General features: G+C 51.4%; 5 protein-coding genes across 5 annotated transcripts; 3 read left to right on the forward strand and 2 right to left on the reverse strand.

The window, feature by feature from the left end:
• The first annotated feature begins 694 nt into the window (after nt 1-694).
• Nucleotides 695-3,463, forward strand: CC77DRAFT_1046749 (hypothetical protein). Its single transcript, XM_018527455.1, has 5 exons — nt 695-1,016; nt 1,083-1,202; nt 1,318-1,417; nt 1,479-2,236; nt 2,295-3,463. The coding sequence occupies exons 1-5, from the start codon at nt 904-906 to the stop codon at nt 3,400-3,402; spliced, it is 2,199 nt and encodes a 732-aa protein (XP_018390916.1). The 5' UTR covers nt 695-903; the 3' UTR covers nt 3,403-3,463.
• A 3,742-nt stretch (nt 3,464-7,205) lies between these two features.
• On the forward strand, nt 7,206-9,506 carry CC77DRAFT_331997 (hypothetical protein). The gene is made up of 4 exons (XM_018531278.1): nt 7,206-7,691; nt 7,742-7,846; nt 7,985-8,361; nt 8,411-9,506. The coding sequence occupies exons 1-4, from the start codon at nt 7,533-7,535 to the stop codon at nt 9,300-9,302; spliced, it is 1,533 nt and encodes a 510-aa protein (XP_018390917.1). The 5' UTR covers nt 7,206-7,532; the 3' UTR covers nt 9,303-9,506.
• A 602-nt stretch (nt 9,507-10,108) lies between these two features.
• On the reverse strand, nt 10,109-11,360 carry CC77DRAFT_331497 (V-snare-domain-containing protein). Its single transcript, XM_018531274.1, has 3 exons — nt 10,966-11,360; nt 10,445-10,857; nt 10,109-10,337 (listed from the first exon to the last, which is right to left on the reverse strand). The coding sequence occupies exons 1-3, from the start codon at nt 11,143-11,145 to the stop codon at nt 10,250-10,252; spliced, it is 681 nt and encodes a 226-aa protein (XP_018390918.1). The 5' UTR covers nt 11,146-11,360; the 3' UTR covers nt 10,109-10,249.
• Nucleotides 11,361-11,722: 362 nt separating this feature from the next.
• Nucleotides 11,723-13,653, forward strand: CC77DRAFT_331760 (FAD/NAD(P)-binding domain-containing protein). Its single transcript, XM_018531276.1, has 3 exons — nt 11,723-12,174; nt 12,230-12,969; nt 13,018-13,653. Exons 1-3 carry the CDS (start codon nt 11,958-11,960, stop codon nt 13,600-13,602), a joined length of 1,542 nt encoding a protein of 513 aa, XP_018390919.1. The 5' UTR covers nt 11,723-11,957; the 3' UTR covers nt 13,603-13,653.
• CC77DRAFT_331431 (hypothetical protein) lies at nt 13,428-14,525 on the reverse strand. Its single transcript, XM_018531273.1, has one exon. The coding sequence runs from the start codon at nt 14,335-14,337 to the stop codon at nt 13,705-13,707; it is 633 nt and encodes a 210-aa protein (XP_018390920.1). The 5' UTR covers nt 14,338-14,525; the 3' UTR covers nt 13,428-13,704.
• Nucleotides 14,526-14,713: the final 188 nt, after the last annotated feature.

Consider the following 14,713-nt stretch of genomic DNA (forward strand, 5'->3'; position numbering starts at 1 on the left):
ATTGTGTTACAGGGCCAAAAAATACCAACTAAAGCCCAAGACCCACGACAGTACGAATGATGTGCTTCCATAATGGCTGGGTAAGCATTACGTGGTCCAGCTGTACTCTTTTTCCCATGCGGGGTGTTTGTACCTGTCACGAATAAGTGACTATATGGCGACATGCAGTAATAGATCCTGTCTGCCTGCCGATCTGCTTTCCCGCGTCACGTAGGATCCTGGTTCGTGGCAATACCGGTACAGTAGACGTTGGTAGCCGCATAAGAAGTGGCCCGACCACAGCGTTGAGGAAGGCGAAGTCCTAATTAGGTATCCTAGTGAACAGGCGGCTGCATAGCATGTGGTTGGGCCCGGGGGAAGCCAGCGTCTTGATTTTGCAATTGCCGAATCCCCGATGGTATTGAATCGATGCCAGTTGGCTCCACGGTCTTCATTCAGCACGTATATTAGGAAAAGGTTGACATCAGCCCACAATAATTCTTCATGACAAGATGTAGGGGCCAGGGCCAGGGCTACAGTAATCGCGCTTATTGGCTACGGTGAAGGGTTCCGTTGGAATTTTCGAACGAGCTGTGAAGAATCACAAACTCTAGCTCAATAGACATCCAGCAGTAACCAGGGCCATGTGTGTCCACCCCAGGATCCAGCAGGCTCCTGTGGATAATCTTCCATGCCCAAGTTTGGATTGATGGCGTTCGCTAGGTCGAACCCGCACGCGATTGAAGTCGATTTCGGGTAGCCGACATAATCTGGGGTTCTCGGATTATCCGCTTTGTTGCCGCGTCGCCTTCATCTATCCTGGACCAACGTTTGGTCTTTTGAACAACAATTCCACGTCGATCCACGGTACATTGTCCTGAATCATGGCATCGAACACCCCCGAGCATCATTATCCGACGAGTTATGGAATGTCCTTGTCTGGGCAAGGGAAAGTTGCAATTCCACGATTGCAAAGACTTGAACAAAGGCAGGGTGGACAGAAAGACAGACGTCGAGTTCCACGGGCCTGTACCGGAGTAAGTCTGAATCGCGCACGGGTGTCTAACGGCAGCGATTGGTAACCGGTTTTACACGCCTTGTAGTATTACCAGGCGTGTTCTTCATCCGATAGGCTGGCATGATTATGAATTGGTACGAGTTCTAACGGTGGCACATTTAGTGTCGCTCCCACAAGATCAAATGCACCGGCGAGAAGCCAAGGTGTAAGCATTGCGCGACGACGAATCGCGAGTGCGTCTATATCCTGCCTCGGAAAGACCGTCTGAAGATGTCTGTCCAGTCCCTAGTCTATTACCTTTGCATTGCTGACGACTAAAGCGTCACCGAACAATGCCACCAATTAGCAGAGTTTCTTAAGGATATAAGAGACCGTGTAAGCGCCGAAGATGGGGACCGAATTACTGACATCCTAGATGAGGTGAGTTTGGTTCAAATCGCTATCATGCAAGGAGTAACGTTGAAACACTCACACGGGTCAGATCGATGAGGACTTGTCAGAAAACAGGCTCACCCCGACTCCAACACCATCGCATCTTGACGTGGACGACAGGCGTGGCTCACAAGAAAGCGGAGAACTCAGTGGTACTGAATACTTCGAGCATCATGAGACCGAAGCCTTGGACCTCCTGGATGAAGACTTGCATAGCAAAGACGAGGCCCGATCAACGGGATTCATTGGAAAGAGTTCAGAGGTACAATGGTTGCGTGCAGTGGTCCTAGCCCAGCATGAAAGAACGGATACAGAGTGGCCTGGATCCGAGCCTCAACGCCGTCCTTCGGTTGCTCCAGGTAGCGAGCAGATAAGTTCGTTTAGCTTCTGGGCTGACTGTGACGATGTGAGTGTCAACTTCTACGTGGATCCATACGAACTGCCCCAACCCGACTTCGCTGAGCATTTGATACGATGCTATATGCTCAGGGTGCACGATTCCTTCCCGATCCTGCCACGAAACTTCGAGGAACAAACTCGCGTGTATTTCACGGCTTTGCGCGCGGGGAATGCCCCACGTCTCAACCTCAAGTGGCAGGCCATCTTGAATCTTGTCTTCGCCATTGGTGCAAATTATTCGTACCTTTACAATAAGGACTGGCCGACAGGAGACGCCAATGTGTTCCAAGCCAGGGCGCGGGCGTTTGGTTTGAACGAAGCTTCTCTGACTACTCATGCTGATGTGCCGCGAATCCAAGGCTTGGGTCTTCTCGCGTTTTACTGGCTAAGTATCGGACAGGTTAGTCGGTGAGTTTCAGTCAACACCTAGATATTTTTCGAAGGACAAGTTTGCTGACTATTGTAGGGCTTGGACGCTTGTTGGGGTGGCTCTTCGTTCAGCCTTTTCCCTCGGCCTTCACGTACGGAACGAAGATCCTTCCGCAAGCGCCTCTAAACGACAGACTTTGGTACAAACGTGGTGGAGCTTATACTCTCTCGAAAGAATGCTGAGTATCATTACCGGTAGGCCTAGCATTATCGTGGATTCTTGCTGCTCAGTGCCGTTGCCCGTGGCAGTGTCGGAAGAAGATCCAGCGGGGGAAATGGAGGCGGCACACAGCATGCGTACGACGAACGCATCGTCGTCAACATCTGCCATATTTTCCGGCTCTTCGAATATCGCTTCAAACGCTTCTCAAACATCGATACGACCTAGAGGAACACATGCCAACTCGGGGCTGTATTTCAGAGCCGTCGTTCAATTATCCATCATAACCCAGAACATTCTTACGTCCCTTTACTCCGCGGGTACGATGATTCGGTCGCCAACCGATATTCAACAGGATACCTCTCTCTTGAGCCAACGTCTCGATCAGTGGGCGTCATCGTTACCCCAGCAAATAAGACCAGATGAACCGTTGCGCAAAACGCTTGACGTGTCCGGCCGTGAGCGCATGTTGCTTCGGTTCCAACTCTGCAGCGCACGAATACTACTCACACGCCCATGTTTGACTGCCAGGCGGCAACCGTGGAGGGATGCAAATGATGCAAGCTTTTCGAGACGCATGGCGGACAGCTGTATCGAGGCTGCAAGCACGATAATTGCTTCACTTCCAGATGAGTATAGTCCTCAGCTATATGAGCAGTGCCCTTGGTGGTGCCTTGTGCACCATATCATGCAAGCTATCTCTGTTTGTCTTCTTGGCCTTTCACATCCCACATCAACATCTTGTGAGGCAGCGAAGATGATCCATTGTGTTACGACGGCAATCCGCTGGCTGCAGATGATGAAGGGCCCGGTGGCAGAGCGTGCGCATCGCATAGCTTTGAGTTGTTTCGAGGGTTTGGCCAGACGGTACGCTGTCGACATTTCGGGTCTTTGGAACCGGAGGGAGCTTCCGGTGATGCAACAGCCGGTATCCAATACCCCTGCAGAAGTACATCAACCGACGCACGAGTTCTTCTTGTTTTGAGCTCTCTATCTTCAAATGAGGTGGGGAAAGTCTGGTAAGAGGTAGGGCAGGCACATACATGTAATTGAAAGCGATCTTTCCCACTAGAAGTGATAAAAGTCGGGCTTGCTGCTGTCCAAGGTAGCCATGTTCCTGAACAATGAAATGTACCAGCCGCTGCAACGGGTAGTGCCCCTCACACGCGCAAGGGAGGTAGCGGGCAGTGCAGGATGTAGATATCCGATAAAAGTGTTGTCTCTATGAGCAGTGGTACCACTGGTAGTGTTGGTGAGTACGACGTTTAGCGAAGTAAAGCAGGAGAAAGGCACGCACAGAACATCACGCAACGGGAGCACATACATGTATTATATCCTATGTTTACGCCCTCACGCATCTCTACAAGCGAAGCTTCGTTTCGAACGCGATCGGCATTTGGCACCGAAACGACTCGGGAGTTGGATCCGCCTTTACCCTAGCTTTGGCGACCAACAGTTGCCGCGGGAGGTATAATAAAGCCTCACAACTTGTGGCACTCCTGACCTATACTGGATAATACTGCAGCTGACAGTGCCCGGAGTGGAATCCTGCAGCGACTGTGGATTCAAAAGGCTCCAATCCTGACTCGGACGTGCATAACCATATGTCGGGTCGTGTACCCAGGCTTTGTCTGCTCTCCAGTTGGTGTTCTCTGTGAGCACTCTGCAGGCGGGTCCAATAGCAGAAGATGGTGATTAGCCTCCAAGCCACAGATCAGTCCATGTATTTAATCCTTCGTATTTAATGTTCTGAGCATGGTAGTGGATCCAGGGTAATTGGATGCGGCCGCGAGAGTTGCTTTTGCTACAAGTGACGAGGTTAGTGTTGATGCTGCTTCTCTGTATATCTTGGAATGCAATACAAGAAGCTAGCTTGACAAGGTAAGCGACTATGACTAGTGTATCTTTCCTGAATGGTGTGGAAGCACGCAAAGGGATGCTGGTGCTCAGCTCTTGCATGACCGCAGAGCCGAGCCTGCAATTTCTCGGTCTTTGCAACATCGCGCCTGTATGTAGGTTCTCTGATTGCGCAAGCGTCTTCTCATAGGAGCGTGCGCATACCGCGCGTAAGAATGGCGCTCATGCCGCGCTCTTGACTCGTGTTTGTAGATTGAAAAAAAAAAAGTCTTGTGAGCTTGGACTGCGGGTAGGGCGTACTCTGAAGAACTGCAGCTGGATGTGTTTATGAGCAGGCGGGCCAATGAAGGTAAAGTCCTACGCTTGAATTATGTTGGTGCCTATGAAACCACAAAGCAAGACCTTGTGCAGGCTGAGAAAAGCGTGAATTGCTGCCTAGCTCCACCTTCATCGCACTGCGGTCTTGCCATTGGCTGAAAACGCCCTTGCCGGCAGTGACCCGCTGTTAGGCGGACGTGCCTGATCATGTGACTCTAGTGCGCCAAGTCTCTAGCGCTTCTGCTGGCAGTACTTAATCTCGCGCCCCCTCGTCCTCCTTTCTCGTCTGCATCCAAGTGCTCGGGCTTTACGCTTACCAGTGAGGATTCGTCCGAGGTAGCGTTTTTGCTAGTTGAAAACTACAACTATGACCGCTCCAGTTGGCCTTAGGGTCGGCTGGGAATTTTTGACACCCATTGCTAGCTTTGCGCTGCTTTTCGTTGATTTTTGCGGCTTGCCGCTTGATTGAAGAAGAGTTTGTCGGCGCCCGAACCACCACCACTACCGCCTACGCATCCACTCGTCTTGACAAGACTTTCTTAGTCCTGTATGCTGAAGCCGACCTGACCGGTAATGCCGCTGTTTTTGCCAGCTTGCACGCTCTGAGACTATGCTAGGCACCAGCTTCCCTGATATCCTACATTAAGTGTGCGCGCCTCTCCCTCGTCCTTCCGCGCTGAAAGTACTCGTCGCTTACGGACAGTCAGCATCCTAGCCAACACAACCCATGTCGCTAGTCTGGCTGCTGCATTGTATCACCATCGTTGGCCGCTCTTCGGCAGGCATGCCCGCGCTTATCACACACTCGCACCGGATACCCACGAAGGGCCATACCAACGATAAGCAGAAGGTGGGCGTGCATCAGTACTGCCCTCGGACAACGCAGTGTCCGTTACCGGCATGGCATCGGCGTTGCTCTTGCTTTGCGTGTGAATTACGTGTCGCATCCACCGATACTACCACACGACGATCCTTCAGACGGCTCTCCACAATCCTCCTTTGAGTCATAAGAAAAAGCACCCAAGCTTTTCGCAAGGAAAGTGTTTATCTATGTACCCCACAAATAGGTACTACCGGGTAGATCCATGGCCATGTGCTTGTGACCATCACGAACATCGTACATATCGAAGATCTGTAACCTTTTTCGGAGGCCGCAAAATGCGGCCAAAATTGCCGTCTTCGTTTCTAGGCTTCCGTGATAGATACAGCTCTCTTGGCTATGCACGACCTCTATACAGCTGCTCTATAGATCGATCCCTTGCTGATTGCAAAGACCCCTTTGACAGTGTGATAGGAAAGTATCTTTCCGCCAGATCAAACCGAGGGCCAGTCATCTTCGAAACGTCAACGCCGAGCCCGCCACACTACGGAAGCTTACTGTTCTCGTTCTCGTTCCCTTCACTCTTCACCCTGACAGAGCTTTTTACTCCACCCGCCTTACACAGACGTTAAGGCGCTGCACCTATATCGCAATGTTACGGCTACAACTGGGACCGAGCCTTATTCGGAACTTTGCGGACGTGGGCGGCCATGGGAAGATGCGGCTACTTGCTCGCTCGAAAGTCCGGTCGCCCCAACTGTTGCATCGTTCCTGTTCAATACACTTGTCGCCTGAATCGCGAGATTTGGAAGTGACACGACCGTCCGAAGATGCAAAGAAGGTTGTGAGCCAAGAAAGTTCGTAGTCGGCCAAACTCAACCTACATCTGAGGCCGGTAAGAGCCGTATATCGCGCACAGCGTGACTCGGATGTGTGATCGAACAACCGAATATCAGCCACAGTCGTTCCCTGCCTGCCGAAGAGCAAAACAAGCTCCAAATTGCCGAAGCTAGTCGCGTGATCTTTTGGCTTTGTACGGTACCGAAAGAGGTCAACTACCCATCAATATCGTCTATTTCCGCCAAATCTACCAAGATGGTGAGGGATAGCCACAAGCTGCCTTGAAAGAAAACGCTATATGGTGGGGAGCGCGCCGATAGCCTTAGGGTCGTTTCAGACCAGTAAGAAAGACATCAAGGTTTCGGTGCACGGTCTGCGTTCGGCTAGATCTGCAGCAGGGTCATTAGCCTTGCGCCATCCTACGCGAACTGCTACACTTCCAGTACGGGACATGCAGGTACGCGGTCTCTGCTGGACCAGCCGCTTTCCTGCATGCAAGACTCGCGCGCGACAGACATTGCAATCACACGCCACAGAACAAAGTCACCACATGACATGTTCACATATGTACGACACTCTTCAGGCTTTCGAAACGGATCTGTCAAAAGCGGCATCTAGTCAATGACATGCGACATCAACAGTTCCGTAGCACCGCCTCAGCCATGCTAACCTAGAACTAAGCTAACCCGGTGGCTTCCTAACGGTGGCTGCCACGAGTTGACCCTAGGGGTATAGTTGTGACATTATACCCCCCTTCTTCGACTATTTTCGCACGTTCTCTGCCAAACCTGGTGCCTGGCCAGTTACCACAAGGCGCCATTAGGCCAGTGCCCTGCGGGATCTGCATACTGCGACTATCGTCACGTATGAGACGGTCGTTTTTGTAGGAACGTGCCCATGGTGGGGGGAGTCCACGCGATATTGGTCCTGTTCGCGCTTCCCAATGCAGCATGAACGTCGGGAACCTGCGTCTCACTCTCAAGCTGTGCGGGGGTTAATGTCGTCCGACTTTCCTTACCAATGAGGACTTGTTCTTCCTGCAATCCCACGAGCCATATGCACTAGCACTGTTCGTTCCCGAGACTGGCTCAGTCTTGTACTGTACTACCGACCTCACACTGCATCTCCTATCACGACCAGCTTGCGAACATCCTAATTCTCTATTTTCTCCGCATTAGCCAATATGAAGGCTTGAGCCATGCGAGCCTTCGCAGGTCCTACGTCTCGGCTTTCTTCTCCTTTCTGTTCTGTCGACTCGTCCATCTAATACTAAGGCCATCATGGATCTCGATAGCTCTACGCCCGCTGGTACCCGGGTTAATATCATTGTACTTGCTTTCACACTAGTTTCTGGTCTCATAGTGTTTCTACGTCTTTTTACACGATTGGTAATATCGAAGGGAGCTGGGCTTGAGGATGCGTGCATCGTGGTTGCTATGGTAGGTGAACCTGGATCACGAACTGTGCACTTCTAGCTGACCACGTACAGATTCTTTCCGTCGCACTTGCCGTGCTGACGGCGGAACAAGTAATGAATGGGTTGGGCGAACACAAGTCGCGGCTTGAACTCAATGAGCAAGTTACTCTACGTACAGTAAGTTCCTCAACGCTTTTATCCTTCGACAGTGCCCTGTGCAAGCTACACCGTATCTGCTGCAGGTACACAGCTTACGCTGACTGAACGAACTTCATTCTCCGTGCTTCCCTAAGCTTTCAACTGACAAGAAGTTAGGCCTTCTGGGCAAGCGTCTGGGTTTACAACCTCACCCTTGCGGTCACAAAGATCTCTATCCTCGTGCAATATCTCCGCATATTTCCTGTGCGAGGCTTCCGCATAGCTTGCTATGCTATGCTCAGTATCGTAATCCTTTATGGGGGGTGGGCGACATTCTCGAGCGTGTTTATCTGCAGCCCCGTCGCCTTTTCATGGGATAAGTCCATCGATGATGGGCGTTGTGTGAATCAGCTCATCATATGGGTTGTAAACGCCGGTGTCAATATTGCACAAGACGTGGTGATCTTTCTCATGCCGCTATCCATCGTTCGGGCTCTTCATCTACCTAAATCGCAAAAAGAAGGCTTGGTGGCCGTGTTTGTGTTAGGTGCTAGGTGAGGCAGGACCAGACATTGCAAGGTCAACGAATGCTGACACCAATAGCGTCACGATGGTCTCTATCATACGGCTGTACACCCTAGATAATATCGCCAATTCGACCGACATATCATTCGATAACGTGGATCATGCGACATTATCTGCAGTGGAAGTAAACGTCGGCATTATATGCGCTTGCATACCAGCTATGCGACCTCTTTTCGCTCTGCTGGCGCCGCATTACTTCTCAGCAGTGCCGCAATACACCAACGCTAGAATTCTCGATATCGAGCGCCAAAAACAGAGGACTGGTCGCCAAGGGAACACCCGACCTACTACGGCGACTCCCAGGACGAGACCGAACACGGCACGGACGACCATTATTCGTCCAACTACTACTACTACTACTAGGACAAGACCCAGTACGGTGCGCACCACCATGACTGGGCCGGGTACCGCCACCCATGTAACGAGACCCAGCACAGCACGAACAACGACGCGATCAAGCACTTCCCACACCCTCAAGCTCGAGACAACCATTCCGAGGGCCGACTCGGTACAAAGCGACATCCCTCTTCAACCCCTTGTGCCAACGCTCTCTCGCACCCCAAGTGGTCGCTTCTCTGTCGCAAACAGTAGTCGTCCACCAACGCTACGTCTACCTAGCTACAACAATCACTCTCGCAATGCAAGCGGTAGTTCGCAAAGCACACAGAGCTCGACGCGAGGGCGATCTGCTACACGCTTTCAAGGAAGGCCTGATCCTCTGCGCATGTCACCCATCACACCATTCAGCCCTCCATGGCCCGCCCCGTTGCGAACTGGATCGCCGTTGGCCTTGGGTTCCCACACCCGACACCCGAGCAGCCAGAGGGCGCCTTCTCCATTACCGCCACGAACACCTGGAGCTGATAAGCAGCTACCACTCACGCCTTTCCCAGTCGGCTCAGTAGACTGAATAGCCTCTAGCTGACCTTTCCGCATAACAACTTAATCGGATGCCTACACCCATCAACCTTAAATAATACGCTCGTTACAAATACCAAATCCGCAGGATATGTTCTCTCCTAACCCGAGAACAAGACTGGACAACTTCCGAAGATATGAAGCACAGCTGCTTCGGGTACGCCAACGGCACAGGCTTTGCACGACCAGATCGGAGGTCATTCTCGATCACGACATGCCTCTATCGCATTCGTCGTGTTACCATACCATGTGTATATAACGACACATGCAACCCTAGAGGTCTTAGTCGTGTGGACAGGCGGCATTCGCCTCTCAACGCGGGAATCAGTCCACTGGATTCACGCGCCCTTTCCTTTACACACTCTTATCGTTCAATAATCGGAAAGCTGAGAAGGTCACATGTGTTGTCACTCCTTAGACGAGGCTCATAGCAAGACCCCGCCATTCTTTCCATGTTTCTTGTGCTTCGCTCTGCGACACATTTCAAATACACTTTCCTTCAGGTTCACTCTAGACTTCGAGTCTTCGCTGTCACGACAGGTTTCTTCCCACAGCAACGTTTTTCCTGGGCGATTTACAGCATGTATCTTTCTTTCGGAACGCATAACGATTTCCGGGTTGTTTGAGTTAATTGTAATAGCTCCTGGCTGGAAATGAGCTTCGCGTGCAGCCGCAATATGGCGGACGTTTGGGAGTAATGAGACGTAATGTAATACGCGTAGATTAGATACCTAATGTCTTAGTAAAATAATTAATGCGTATCAGCGCACATAAGGTCACAGCAGAGTTGCAATTTATTGTACCCGTGATAAACTGCTGCCCCTTGAAACCATTGAAGTGGATGCCATTTGATACCTAAGCCTTAGCTTCAACACCCATCCGCACAGCGTATTATACTCCAGACGCCAGGCGGAAAACGCTTCTCGAACGTAAGAACAATCATCTAAACTTGCTGTAAATGACAGCGATGATAAGCAGCACCAGAACAGTAATGATGGCAATCGTGATGATGCGGTTTGTAGCCATGCTAAATCACAAATCGTTAGCACTCTTGTCACCTATATCAAAAGGGCGTCCATCTACACTCCACATCAACTGGAGTAGGGGACAGGTGGGAGTGGCAGGTATACATACCGTCTCGCCATGCCCCTCAACGTCTTGATGCTCCGATCAGTGTAGCTTTCACTCTCCAGCAGTCTCTCTCTTGTGTTTGTAATCTGCTCCCGCTGTCTGTGCAAGTCACTCAACGTGCCTGCGCCGATCTGCTCCGTCTCCAGCGCGATTCTCTGGCTCTCCCTCAGTCTTCCACTCGACCGGTTCAGACGATCTGTTCCGGAGAGCAGTTGTTGGCGCTGCTCCAGCTGGGCATCGCCGCTCTCTGGGTCGTCGGTATAGCGGTTGCCGAAGAGTTTGGACTTGTCCGAGGTGTAGGTTTCTAGTTTGCGCTTGTGGGAGTCGAGGTCGTGTTCGAAGTTGCGGAAGCGCGCGTTGTATTTGGACTTTAGGTTTGCGGGGATGTTGGACTTCTCAAGGCGCATTTGACCAATCTGTCGCATGTCTATGTCAGTAACCTGGTCTTGAACATAGTCTTGTCATGCGTTGTTGTTGCTGTTGTTGTCCATACGCGCGACATGAGTGTTTAGGCGACAACTCACCAGCTCCTCGGCTTCTTCCAGCGCGCGCTCTGCTCTGCTGATGGCGGCTTTCCTGGGCTCTCCGCTTGTCTCTTTGATCTGCTCTATTTGCTGGCTGAGGTCGGCCTGCACCAGCTTCAACTCGGCTTCGTAGCCGCTGAAGCGCTCGGTGCCTGCATCTGCGTCGATGAGATTGGACATGGCTGTGGTGTGGTATGGGCAGCACCGGTTCGGGTCGTGTAAGCTCGGCGATGTCTATTGTCCTGTGAATGCGAATAGCGACGTGGTTGGATGTGTTTGTGAATGCAACGTCGAGTCTGGAGGCCGGAGTCCATGAGGCGCATTACGCACTTGCCAAGGTCATCCCTGCCGTGTCACGTGTGCCACTTCCATTCTAGAACTGGGGTGCAGGACACCACGAGTTCCTGTGCTCTAGCAACATCTCCACCTCTCCTTTGTTGCTTTGCCGATACGTCTGACGCTATCCTGTTGACACAGTATACTGTCAGATTCGCTCCTGGTGCTGTCGCCGTCCTTACGTAGGTGGCGTTCTGGCCGTTCCAGTGCCGTGTGCACAACAGCCGTGTCACAGCATTCCCCAAACGTCTCATATATTCAACATACTAGCAACATGCAAAGATGCAACACCGACTCCACAATAACTCTGATATTGCCATGGGTCAAGATCTGCGGTGTCCACATGAGAGCGGGCCCCAACCCCAGGGCCAGTGACAGCGTGCAATGCCGCCGACTTCTTTGCCAGTCGCTGTGCTCCGGACATCAAGCTGAGAGTTTACGATACCTACAATGCCTACACTTTGAACGTGTTCGTTTTCCTTTGGTACTAGTCATGCACCCACTGAAACGACATCCGCTTCAGATCGATGACATCATGACTCGGAGCTCTGCGCAACTTCTTTTCTTTGCTCAACTTCTTTCGTCACTCTGGTGCGTCAACTCATATCGTGTACCTGGCCGTTAGTATACCCGCCACAGATACGCGCTAGTTGATCATGAGCGGCAAGATGGAAAAGAAGCGCATAGCCATCGTTGGTAGTGGCATATCTGGCCTGAGCGCCCTCTATGCACTCCGTAATACCCAGCATGAGGTGCATCTTTTCGAGAAAGAGGAACGTCTTGGTGGTCATACAAACACTGTGACATGGACGCACAATGGCAAGAGCACGCCCGTGGATACGGGCTTCATCGTTCTCAACACCGCTACATACCGTTCGTCTCCTGCCATAACTTGCGCCCGTGTTGTTTCGGTACTAACAAAGCCCAGCAAATTTCATAAAGTTTCTGTCAGCTTTGCAAGTCAAGACTGTAGCCTCAGAGATGACCTTTGGGATATCTCGTGACGCTGGTGCTTTTGAATGGTCTGGCACGTCAGGCAGCTCGCTCTTTGCGCAACCTGAAAATGCACTCAAACCCTCGTTCTGGCGCATGATCTTCGACATCATCCGGTTCAACCAGTTTGCTCTAGATCTACTGGCCATCACTCCAGGCTCATCTGCAGCTGTCGCCGCTACAGAGATGAGCATTGGCGAGTATCTTGAAAGAGAAGGATATTCAGACGCGTTCAGAGACGATTATCTAATTCCAATGACTGCGTGTGTATGGAGTACCGGTGCCGATAAGTGTGCTCTTGAGTTCCCGGCATTGACGTTAGTACGGTTTATGTGGAATCACCACCTGCTCAGCACGATTGCAGAGAGACCGCCATGGTTGACCGTGGAAGGAGGATCTAGCAAATATATCGATGCTGTATTGGAGTTGGCTGGAAACTGTGAAGGCCATCTTGGTACACCGGTCCTGGCTGTGACTAGGAAGAGCGGAAAAGTGGAATTAAGGCTGGGTGGGAAAGGAGAGGGAAAGACGGAGGTATTCGATGAAGTGGTGCTTGCTTGTCACGGAGATCAGGCGAGGTGGATGCTAGGTGACGACGCGACAGTGGCAGAGAAGGAGATTATGGATGCATTCGAGACCACGCCGAATACAGCATACCTGCATTCCGATCTTTCGGTAAGTTTCAAATGCCCCACATATGCAAGTGTAGCTAACAATGTCTAGCTTATGCCCCATCGACGCACAGCTTGGTCCGCCTGGAACTACATCACCACATCCAAGTCTAAAGCTCCATCGTACGCAAACCTGACCACTTCTTCGGGTGCTCTCGAGACCGTCTGCCTGACCTACGACATGAACACTCTGCAGCATATCCCGCGCGAAGTTTACAACAACGTACTTGTCACTCTCAACCCTCCACATCCTCCCTCTCCGGCTCTGACCCATGCAACCTACCAATACCGACATCCACTGTACAACTCCCGCATGGTGTTCGCGCAAGATCGGCTTCATGAGATTCAAGGAAAGCAAGGTATCTGGTACGCAGGCGCATGGACAGGTTATGGCTTTCATGAGGATGGTTGTCGGAGTGGATTGCAGGTTGGAGAGGCATTAGGAGGTGATGCTGGGTGGGAGGTAATAGATGCCAAGTTCATGCGTGGAAGGAAACCACTCCTTGAATGGAAAGATCACGTTGCGAGGATAGTCATCACGTTGGTTCAGATGTGGGTCGGTATACTAGAAGGCTTTGCGGGTGTGAGGAGACAAAAGGGTATGGCATTGAAGGCAAATGGGAAGAAAGAACTATAGCCCCATTATCAGCCAACTTCCTATACGTAGTAACCTCTCCCACTCTTGATCTACCACTTGGTCTTGTCCACCAATATCCACCGAACGTATCATGCCCACTTACTACCTGCGATGCAGTACAAGTTCTCTCGGCTCAGGTGTCAGCAAACCACTAGGCGCATCCGACAGCTCTTCCGAAAGTGGACTGGTGAAGCGCATATGGTACTCGGCGGTAGTCTCTCGCTTGCGCTTCTTTTGCAAAGGGCTGAAGGCGAAAATGACAGTCTTCTTCCTCTTGGGCTTCTTAATAGTAGTCACAGTCCTGACTGGCCTTGACGGAGTGACGGGAACGACGTCTTGCTCCGGAGTTGCCTTGCGTGGCATAGGCTCAGGTTCAGGAGAACTTGGTGGGATCCAGACATAGCCAATCGGCAGACCACCTCTAAGCTCCGCATAATGGCTGAGTGGAGGGTCAAATTCGAGCTTCACCTCTTCTCTAGCATGCTCATGTGTATTTTTGGGCGCTTCGCTTCGGTCGAAGTAGGCGGGGACGTGGTAAGCATGGTCCTTAACAGTGTCTAGGAAAGCATCGTGTTGGGCTGGTGGCTTAGCCGCAAGGGCCTTGTAGTCGCCAATGTGCTGGTTGGCGTTGTTCTTGATGTTGTTGAGGAACTCGTACTCGTACTGGCCTTGGTACAGGTAGTCGAGGTATGGGTTTCTGATCATGCCGTAGGAGTTGATTGTGGTGTTCTGCATCTGATTGTCAGTTTGTGATGCTCGAGAATGAAACTCTCAGAGGTTGGACGAGGATGAGGTTGAGCAAGAAAACTGTCTCATTCGAAGAGTTCTGTCATGGCACAAGGCTTGCCATATGCTCATAGTGAATGGTGAAGCATGCTAAAGTGTCTTCGAATTGTAGAGTGAGAGTGAGACATACCTCTCCAACTCAGGCCCATACCTCCCATCATTTACACTGACCATTCACTCCCCGCTGAATTCCTCCTCACATTACTCGGGCGCCACACGTTTTGGTCTTGTCTTTCCATGGAGGCAGTGCGGCTACTCCTTGTAATTGAGACTGTTCTCGCTCGAGTCTTTGCATCGAGGTGTCGTTTGATATCGTTATCCCATC

This window comes from Alternaria alternata (assembly GCF_001642055.1).
Source record: "Alternaria alternata strain SRC1lrK2f unplaced genomic scaffold CC77scaffold_2, whole genome shotgun sequence".
Taxonomy (NCBI): Eukaryota; Fungi; Ascomycota; class Dothideomycetes; order Pleosporales; family Pleosporaceae; genus Alternaria; species Alternaria alternata.

What these genes read in the sequence shown, in the direction of transcription:
- CC77DRAFT_1046749 (XM_018527455.1), top strand. Translation starts at nt 904, where the DNA reads ATGGAATGTCCTTGTCTGGGCAAGGGAAAGTTGCAATTCCACGATTGC. An exon ending in TTCCACGGGCCTGTACCGGA is followed by an intron (nt 1,017 to 1,082) that starts GTAAGTCTGAAT and finishes CACGCCTTGTAG; the next exon opens with TATTACCAGGCGTGTTCTTC. An exon ending in AGTATCGGACAGGTTAGTCG is followed by an intron (nt 2,237 to 2,294) that starts GTGAGTTTCAGT and finishes TGACTATTGTAG; the next exon opens with GGCTTGGACGCTTGTTGGGG.
- CC77DRAFT_331497 (XM_018531274.1), bottom strand. Translation starts at nt 11,145, where the DNA reads ATGTCCAATCTCATCGACGCAGATGCAGGCACCGAGCGCTTCAGCGGC. An exon ending in TGGAAGAAGCCGAGGAGCTG is followed by an intron (nt 10,858 to 10,965) that starts GTGAGTTGTCGC and finishes GACATGCGACAG; the next exon opens with ATTGGTCAAATGCGCCTTGA. An exon ending in TTGAGGGGCATGGCGAGACG is followed by an intron (nt 10,338 to 10,444) that starts GTATGTATACCT and finishes TTTGTGATTTAG; the next exon opens with CATGGCTACAAACCGCATCA.
- CC77DRAFT_331431 (XM_018531273.1), bottom strand. Translation starts at nt 14,337, where the DNA reads ATGCAGAACACCACAATCAACTCCTACGGCATGATCAGAAACCCATAC.
- CC77DRAFT_331760 (XM_018531276.1), top strand. Translation starts at nt 11,958, where the DNA reads ATGAGCGGCAAGATGGAAAAGAAGCGCATAGCCATCGTTGGTAGTGGC. An exon ending in TCTCAACACCGCTACATACC is followed by an intron (nt 12,175 to 12,229) that starts GTTCGTCTCCTG and finishes AACAAAGCCCAG; the next exon opens with CAAATTTCATAAAGTTTCTG. An exon ending in ACCTGCATTCCGATCTTTCG is followed by an intron (nt 12,970 to 13,017) that starts GTAAGTTTCAAA and finishes AACAATGTCTAG; the next exon opens with CTTATGCCCCATCGACGCAC.
- CC77DRAFT_331997 (XM_018531278.1), top strand. Translation starts at nt 7,533, where the DNA reads ATGGATCTCGATAGCTCTACGCCCGCTGGTACCCGGGTTAATATCATT. An exon ending in AGCAAGTTACTCTACGTACA is followed by an intron (nt 7,847 to 7,984) that starts GTAAGTTCCTCA and finishes ACAAGAAGTTAG; the next exon opens with GCCTTCTGGGCAAGCGTCTG. An exon ending in GTGTTTGTGTTAGGTGCTAG is followed by an intron (nt 8,362 to 8,410) that starts GTGAGGCAGGAC and finishes TGACACCAATAG; the next exon opens with CGTCACGATGGTCTCTATCA.